A 9,265-nucleotide genomic window follows, 5' to 3' on the forward strand; every position below is an offset into this window, starting at 1 on the left:
GGGGCGGGGCGCGTGGGCTCGGTGCGTCATCACGCACGAGTGAGCAGCGCCGCGCAGCCGCGTAAACGCGCGTCCCGGCCAGGAGAGGGTCTCAGTTGGCAATTAATGATTCATTAGTGATTGTTTACTTGCTGTTGACCGACCTAAAAAAAAAAAAAGTGAAACAAACGGGGGAAATGTTTGAACGGTCGAAGTTGTACGGACGTGGCTCCCGGTGGATTCCCCCACTAAAGGCACGGGCACACGCACTTATGCCGCAGATGTGCGGTGGTCTATAAATGATGTCGGACAGACCTGCAAGTACCTAAGAATTTTACTTTGTCATTGGTCGAACCGAGGGAACCTGAGGGAACCTGATCGACAAATGAATCAAGCGAACATGACACTGACTGAATTAAAAATCCAGCGTGTATTGTGAAGGGACAAAACAATAATAGACATGGGGAGCATGGCAGCAAGAACACCAAGAACAAAGGCCTTAGTTTGATTTATTCATTTTCGAAATGAAAGCCGCTGGGTTTGAACGTCAAACTCGACAAAACCAGGTCAATCAGGCACATGTTTTTTTTCCCAACTGTACCTAGTCGATTAAATTAAGTCCAATACCTTTATATACATACATATTGTGTGTAATCACCGGGTGCGTTTCATTGACATTTCACTGGATATATGTATGAAAGTATGTATATGTATGTGACGAATGAACCTCTTGAATCTTGAACACATACATACACACACACACACATATATATATATATATATATATATATATACAATTAGCTGTTGTTAGCTGTTTAATACTTGTTTTAATTTTGTATTTATTTTAGTAATTTAGTGTAGATAGGCCTTCTCTGTACTCACTTCACGTATATATATATATAATTATTATTATTATTATTATTATTATTATTATATTTTATTATATTTATTATATTTATATTTATTTTATTATTATATTATTAATAATAATAATAATATTATTATTATTAACATTATTATTATCATTATTATTGTTATTATTATTATTATTTGAACAGAGCGCGTCTCTGATTTTAAATACATTCCGATGAGCGCGCTACAAGATCAGTTACTGTACCTTTAAATCAGCCGCGGTCACGTGACACCGCAGGGCGGAAGTGCAGGCCTCGTCTGGCGTCGTCTGAGCCGCTGGTTCCGCTGCTCGAGCTTCGTTTTCTTTCAGTCGACGCTCAGAAGTGAACGCAGCGGATACTTCCCATGGTCAGGTAATCACCAGCGTCCAACCGGCGGTGTGTGTGTTGCTCCATGGGCTCACGCCGTTTACCTTCCGGAAACGAGATTTGGCCAGAATGTGGGACTTGGCTCCCGCGGTTCGTGAGACGAGGGGTCGTGACAGCGACCTGGAGCCTCTGTGGGTCCTGGAGAATCGATTGCTGACCATACGGCACACACACAGAACAGAGTAAGGACAGAGTAAGGACAGAGTAAGGACAGAGTGTGGACAGAGTATGGACAGAGTATGGACAGAGTATGGACAGTATGGACAGTGTGGACAGAGTGTGGACAGAGTGTGGACAGAGTGTGGACAGAGTGTGGACAGAGTAAGGACAGAGTGTGGACAGAGTGTGGACAGAGTGTGGACAGAGTGTGGACAGAGTATGAACAGAGTATGGACAGAGTGTGGACAGAGTATGAACAGAGTATGGACAGAGTATGGACAGAGTATGGACAGAGTATGGACAGAGTAAGGACAGAGTGTGGACAGAGTATGAACAGAGTATGAACAGAGTATGAACAGAGTGTGGACAGAGTGTGGACAGAGTATGGACAGCGGTTGTTGATTTGCATAGTTAGCGCAACCCTTTGCCCTACAATAAATCTGTTTCTATGAATTGGCCTGTTATGGGGTTTAAGTGGTTCCAATGCTGCCATGTGAGAGTCAGATGGGATCAGATGGAGCGTGAGGCGACTCCCGTCAAAATGACATGAAGTCAAGAACAGAAATCTCTCTCACACACACACACACACACACACAATGACTTTATAGTTTGGGATTCCACTAGTGCCCCTCAGGAGCCACAGGCCAGTGGAATGTGTTCGTTCCTAGTTTGTTCTTAAATGTATGTACATACAGGCTTCATTCTGGCGTTACAAAATTAAATTCATGGACTTCCAAGTACGTTTTAAGCACAATTTTTGAGTTTTCAAGGACTTAACGCAAAACAAATGTAATCAATGTGATCGCTAAATCACATTAAATATCCAAATATAATCTTAGTCTCATGGCTATCTATCTATCTATCTATCTATCTATCTATCTATATATATATATATATATATATTATATATACACACACACACACACACCTACGCAGACATGCACGCACACACCACACAGACACACACACTTGTCAGAGGGAGCTCTCATCCATTCTGTTTGTGTTTTTCCCGGGTGTACAGGATGACTCAGAAGCACTCCCTGGAGGGCCAGGTGTACTCGGTGCCGCTCGTCCAGCCAGACCTGAGACGGGAGGAGGCCATTCACCAGATAGCGGATGCCTTACTCTACCTAGAGTCTATCTCCGCTGACATTTTCAGCAGGTAAAAGAACAAGGCGTCACAGACGCAGCTGAAAATATCAACTTCAACGCAATCTGTAACTCGTGTCGGCCATGGTTGATACATGGGATGTTACTTAAATGTGACTACGCAGGACTTAATGGCAGCCTCCTGCATTATATACAGGCTGACACACGCATCCCTGTGCATAGTCTCACGTTTTACCTCGTCCCTGCTGTGAATGTGCGTCTCAACTCTATAGAGTGTCTGAAAGCGTGGAGCGGAACCGCAAGCATCTCCAGAGTGTGACGGATCGGATCAGACTGGCTCAGGCCCGCATTGACAAGATCAAAGGCAGTAAGAAGGCCACCAAGGTAAAATCGCCCCCTCACCTTTTCACCGCCGTTACGTGCTTAACCCCTAATACACAGCATCAAGTCACATCATGAAAAGATAAAAGGACGCCTGCTGAACAGAAATCAGCTGTGTGTGTGTGTGTGTGTGTGTGTGTGTGTGTGTGTGTGTGCGTGTGCGTGCGTGTGCGCAGGTATTCTCCAGTGCCAAATACCCTGCCCCAGACAGACTTCAAGACTACATGTCCATCTTCAGTGGAGCCTCCGACCCCTCGTCACAAAGACGGCCCCGCTACAAAATACAGAACAAACTGCGGCCCCTCGACGACAAGGCCTTGCAGGTGAGACGCTGTTTGAGTGTTTACGACGGGGTCAAGGTGCGACGCGTCATGAAGCTGTGATGAATTTAAAGAAAGTGCTGCTGCCCTTTGCGCAGGCCAGCTTGCGCATGCCTCTGTTGCCTGCTCCTGACGTCCACTATCCATTGATTGTTTTTTTTTCCCCCAAAATATTTCTTGTGTGTGAGTGTCTTATGAAAGCACCAATAGTAATTTACAAAATATCGTCAAATTATCAATGACAGGGTATTTGTCAGCAAGAAATGTTGTGATATTTGAGCCCAGCCCAACTGTATCTCATATGCTTTTTATGTACAGCAAAGCCAGCTATTGGTAAAATGGGGCTCACCCTAATATATTATTTTGTTGGTTTGACATTTAAACCTGCTTTTATACGGGAAAAACAACTGATAGAGGGTTGGAAACAGCATCACCCCCATTTTTCCTTGGCGATTGTTAGTCAGAAATGGATCAAACTGCGTAAATGTATGTATATTGAAGTTCTATGTGGTGGGTCTTTGTGAGTTAAATCATTTGCACGGACACAGACAACTTCTACGTATTTTACTTTCCATCGTGCTGGCGTAACAGAGGTAAAAACGTGGTTTTCGATCATGTATGAGTTTCGCCAGAGTCACTGCGTTGTCCATTGCGTGTTGCCATACTTCTTTAGAGCCGTGTTGCCATGAGACAGAGAGCCTGTAAATTACCAACACCACCACATTCTATGAAGACATTTTGTGTGTTGTCTCCTGTTTCCCGGCCTTCTTTAAAATAAAGACGATAAAAATCACGTCGTTGGTGGGTTCTTCACTGAAGGGTTACACTGACACAATCAAATTTCCCAGAGTACATAAGTCAATTTTACCGACGTTCCGGTTCCATGTCCTGTTTATACTGTTTCAAGTCGACTCAAATGACTGTCAGATGTGCAGCTGGATCAATATCTGTCATTTATAGTAATTAAGTCATTCACGGTGTCTGCAGTCGGTGTAAAGGGTGGGACTGCCCTCCGCCATTGTTGGTTACTGTGGTAGCGTAACCCAGTGCATTGTGGGAAACCCTTGCCATCATATTGTCCAGTGGTTGCCTACCAAGATATTTCACCAGATGCACCGGATGTAGTGTGGATGTGTCATTGTGGTCATCTCCACATGCTGTCTGGTCAATACTCTGCTTTTGGACGTACTAGAAACCCTTGCATATTAACGCTGTACTAAATAGCACAGCAGTGTCGTGTGTGGTTTCTGGACGCAGCAATGGTGTCTTGTCTCTGTGAAAACGTTTGTAAACGTGTGCTTGGTTTTGCTTTCAGCGCAGAGGCTTTTGTTTTTGTGTGAGTGTGTGTGCCTGCCTCAACGCCGAAGTGAGACGTTGAATTATTCATAGTGAAAACCACAAAGTCTCCTCTCCCCAATCTTTGCTAACTTTACAGGAAACTGCAAGTGTGTGTGTGTGTGTGTGTGTGTGTGTGTGTGTGTGTGTGTGTGTGCTTTCCTGAGATGGAGAAACGTGACAACTGCTGGCAATTTTCTCTGGTGCAACAATGCATTATTCAGGAATGCCTCGGCTCCACCGTCCCCGACCGTAACCCAGTGGTGCCGCGCGCCGGTGTGTTGTTTCTCACCAGCGCGTGGGCTTGCGCGGCGTTTTTTTTTTTTGTTTTTTGTTTTTTTTAACATTTGCATTATTTAGATGCCATGTGACTCGTCTGCATTTTGCTCAACTTCTCGTCGGCCCGTCTCCCTCTCAGGAAAAGCTGCTGTACTTTCCGGTGTGCGTGAGCAATAAGAAGACATCGGAGGACGAGACGGAGGAGGGCCTGGGCAGTCTGCCCCGCAACATCTCCTCCATCAGCTCCCTGCTGCTCTTCAACACGACGGAGAACCTGTGAGTGCCCGCGGACCGGGCGGCGACGGGGAGGGACGCTCGGGGCCTCGAGGTTTCCCGCCTTTGTCTGACTCGTTGTGTTTGGTGTCACGTCGCAAAGGTACAAGAAGTACGTGCTCCTGGACCCCCTGGCCGGGGCGGTGACCAAGACGCACACGGCCCTGGAGACGGAGAGGGAGGACAAGCCGTTCGACGCTCCTTTGTCCATCACCAAGAGGGAGCAGCTGGAGAGACAGGTACCGCTCCGCAAACACCACCCCGGTCGGGGCCGGCCCGCACCGGGGCCGGCGGCGGGAATTCCATTCAGCGATGCGTCTTCGTTGGGACCAATCGATCCCTCGCTTCCTTCCGACAGACAGCCGAGAGCTACCTCTACGTGCCGGACCTTGGCCAGGTGCCAGAGATCGATGTTCCTTCCTACCTGCCCGACCTGCCGGGCATCGCGGACGACCTCTCCTACAGCGCCGACCTGGGCCCCGGGTTCGCCCCCTCGGGGCCGACGCACAACATCCCGGACTTGCCCTCTTTCTCAGGCGACTTGGAGAGCAACGGCCCCGGTTCGTACGCACACACAGACAGGGTTGTTGCCGGTACTGGTGCTTGAAGTGCTTGAAGTGAAGTGAATTTCGTCCTCAGAAATGTAAGTGCTGGAATACTGTTGTATACTGTTTCCCAACTGTAGTCGTTGGGAAAGAAAACCTGATCATTGAAGATCTGTGATCGTCCTCCTAGTTTTGTAATGCAAATCGAAACGAAATGAAAAAAATTCAGGAAGTGCTTTACGACACAGATTATACCAAATTCTATCCAGCATGGTTAAATATACTAATAGATGTATATATAATATACTATAAATGTATATAAATATACAAGTAGATGACGATGAGGGAAGAAATATATTTTTTGTGTGTGTGTGTGTGTGTGTGTGTGTATTTAAAAAAAAAATAATAAAAATAAATAAAGACATGAGACTAAGATTATATTTAGATATTTAATGTGATTTAGTGATCACATTGATTATATTTGTTTTGGGTAAAGTCCTTGAAAATTCAAAAATTGTGCTTAAAACGTACTTGAAAGTCCTTGAATTTAATTTTGTAACGCCAGAATGAAGCCTGCATGTACATACATTTAAGAACAAACTAGGAACGAACACATTCCACTGGCCTGTGGCTTCCGAGGGGCACTAGTGGAATCCCAAACTATAAAGTCATGCAAAGAAAGGTTTTTCCTGCGCAGAAAGCTCCCGGTGGCGCTGGTGTTCTCCAGGTTGGCGGCGCGTCATCCGGCCAACGCTCATCATTCATCCTCCTTCCTTTTCAGGCTCCCGGCTCCAGCCTGAAGCTCCTCCCCCTCCTTTGCCGCCGCCCCCTCCCCCTCCTCCTCCTCCTCCCCCCCTCGGGTCCACTCCTGCCCCTGCGACTCTCCCCGGAGCACCTCCTCCTCCCCCTCCGCCGCCACCTCCGCCTCCTCACAGCAGTAATGAAACAGGCGCTGTGCCAAGCACAGGTATGACGCTGTGCTTGTTCTGTCATCAAACTCCTGATAGAATTAAACACTAGGGCACAATAGAGCTTGGCAATATGGAAATGTTATCACGATTTATAATTGGAAAATTTGTGCATGTTTTATTCATATGTATACGTATTATTTATTTATGTGCCCCGTGTTAAAGAAACCAGAGCGAGATTAATAACATTGAATCATTTGGTAATTTCCCGTGACGTCAGACCATAGCTGGCACGTGAAGTGGAACGCGGTGGGCGGAGTTTCCCGGCATCACCCTGTCTCCCTCTGACTGTACCACAGGGCCCGCGTCCGGGGCCCCCAGCGACATGGCCCAGCCGTCAGATGGCCGCGCTAGTCTCCTGGAGTCCATCCGCAACGCCGGCGGGATCGGCAACGCCAAGTTACGAAACGTCAAAGAGCGCAAGATGGAGAAGAGGAAACAGAAGGAGCAGGAGCAAGGTGAGGCGAGTGGAGTGGGGAGGTTCCCCCTCCCCCAGTAACAACGACACTATATGGCTGAACTTTTAACACCAGTCATGCAAAGCCTGAACGCTGCCCTCCTGGCACTGGCCCAGGACTACACCGCGTCCACCACGGAGGCTCCGTCTTTTAGCGCGAGCTCCACTTGGAGGCGTCGCCACCGTCTTTAGCCCTGAGAAAACCCAGTGACCTTTGTTCTCGAAATGTCATCTTCGTTGAAACACTGGTTTGATTACGTTTTGGTTTATAAAGTGTGTGACCTTCTACTGACGGTGCATCCTCCCCATTATTTCTGGCTGGCTGGTCAGGCCATTTTTTAGGAGGAGGAGGAGGAGGAGGAGGAGGAGGACTGTTTTTCCTTCAAGGTTCCCTGCCTTATCTATCACTGCAGCCTGGTTCTAATTATGCGGCCCATTCCAAAGCGCAGGTGTCTAAAACGTGACAGGTCCACTGTCTGAAAATAAAACTCCGGCCTCATGGGATAGATATATTTTTTTACATCCTAACTAATGGGCTCTTTCTCTCCGTCTCAGCGGTTGGAGCAGCAGCCAGCGGTGGAGACTTTATGTCTGATCTGTTCAACAAGCTGGCCATGCGACGGAAAGGTGAGCGCTCGCTGCATTTTATATGAACTACAGAATATAATGTATGGGTTTCGAATTCCTAATGTGTTGTGTGCCGCTTTTAAGGCATTTCTGGGAAGGGTCCGGCGGCTGGAGAGCCAGGTGATGTGCCCCCCAGCACCACCGGCGCGTTTGCTCGGATGTCAGACGTGATACCGCCCCTTCCCGCCCCGCAGCCAAGTGCTGAGGACGAGGAAGACTGGGAAGCATAATCACGGAGGCTGTCCCGTCTGCACTTTTCACATCTAACCTTGAAATTTGAGATTTAAATGACAAGCGATTCAAAGGCTGATGAAGATAAATGTTGCTCTTGGACTGTTTGAAAAAATGAGCTACGATGAGGCCATTTCATAGCAGTGATGGAACCTCCAGTTGATTACCTGATTTACATCAGTATTAAAACGCACCCCGGCAGGTCTGTTCATATCCTAAAGGACCAAGCTGCTGTCAAATGGAGTTTTAGTCCTTTATCAGTCAGCTCACACATTGAACACCACCTCTGACCATGTGTATGGATATGGTGAGAAGCCTTCCTTCAAATGATGCCCAGGTCCCGCTGACACCTACAGCAACATGTCTTTGTGAAACTGACTTCATTTTACTGTGTTTGACCTCTCGCCATGTTGTTTACATTTTTCCAAAATCTCAAAATAGACGATATGAAAAATGTGAGCTATCATCAGGGGGTGAAGTAGAACGTGCGTGCCGACTTAAAAACAGGCTAAAACTGCGTTTGACAGCGCTGTGGTTCTTTAAGCTGACAGCCACCGCAGGCTCTGTTGCATCTCCACCCGCTGGCTTAATGTGAAACTAGATAGTCACACGTGTAAAGATGCGTCTGTTTTGGAACCGAACTAAAACAATTTGAAGACGGCGAGACGATGTGAGAGTTCACTCTTATACAACTTTATTAAATATACATAAACAGGAATAACAGTGATTTAATAACATAGAATACTTGTAGAACAAATAACCAATGATCTATTGTGTTACACTAAATACATTTGAAAAATGTTTTCCAATTGTTAAATTTTTAATAAAAATACATTGCATCATTTCATATTTAATGTTTACATGTATTTTTATTTGTTGCACATTAATTTGTGTGAAATTGGAATGTTGGAATTTTCAGCATTACCATCTCAATAATACATATCTTCCCATAAAGAGCGTGAAAATTTGATCCGATGAAGTTGGACGAGCCTCATATCCTTCAGTTGATCCTGTGTGTTGTGTGCGACGCTGTCATTGATTAAGTTCTGTGATCAAATCCTAGGTTGGTGTACACATGACGGGTCTGGAGAGATTGGAGGCCATTTCAATAAAAACTCAGCCGGTTAAGGACAGGGTTTGTTTTTTTGTAAAAAACAATTCAAGTCTGCAGAAACAATAAATCAAACAAACACCACGTCAAAGTTTTTCTGAAGGAACATTTTCTCAATCAGTCTTCCCGCTGCGCTCGCCGTGCTCCGTCAGCGACTGGGCCGCTTGAGTGACCTTTCTCCCCAAAAAGAACTTGGAAAGCGTCAGCTGC

At 46.2% G+C, this 9,265-nt stretch overlaps 1 protein-coding gene across 1 annotated transcript; it reads left to right on the forward strand.

Annotated features, from left to right (window-relative positions):
• Positions 1-1,131: 1,131 nt before the first annotated feature.
• wash1 (WAS protein family homolog 1) lies at positions 1,132-9,207 on the forward strand. The gene is made up of 11 exons (XM_080002626.1): positions 1,132-1,244; positions 2,440-2,580; positions 2,801-2,912; positions 3,086-3,232; positions 4,983-5,119; positions 5,220-5,355; positions 5,475-5,676; positions 6,443-6,628; positions 6,929-7,087; positions 7,642-7,713; positions 7,798-9,207. The coding sequence occupies exons 1-11, from the start codon at positions 1,237-1,239 to the stop codon at positions 7,941-7,943; spliced, it is 1,446 nt and encodes a 481-aa protein (XP_079858752.1). The 5' UTR covers positions 1,132-1,236; the 3' UTR covers positions 7,944-9,207.
• Positions 9,208-9,265: the final 58 nt, after the last annotated feature.

This window comes from Zeus faber (assembly GCF_960531495.2).
Source record: "Zeus faber genome assembly, chromosome: 6".
In the NCBI taxonomy this organism is placed as follows: Eukaryota; Metazoa; Chordata; class Actinopteri; order Zeiformes; family Zeidae; genus Zeus; species Zeus faber.

Bases quoted from the DNA above. Each gene is read 5' to 3' on its own strand.
- wash1 (XM_080002626.1), top strand. The intron at 5,677-6,442 runs GTTCGTACGCAC...CTTCCTTTTCAG, and splicing joins CTTGGAGAGCAACGGCCCCG to GCTCCCGGCTCCAGCCTGAA. The intron at 7,714-7,797 runs GTGAGCGCTCGC...GCCGCTTTTAAG, and splicing joins GCTGGCCATGCGACGGAAAG to GCATTTCTGGGAAGGGTCCG.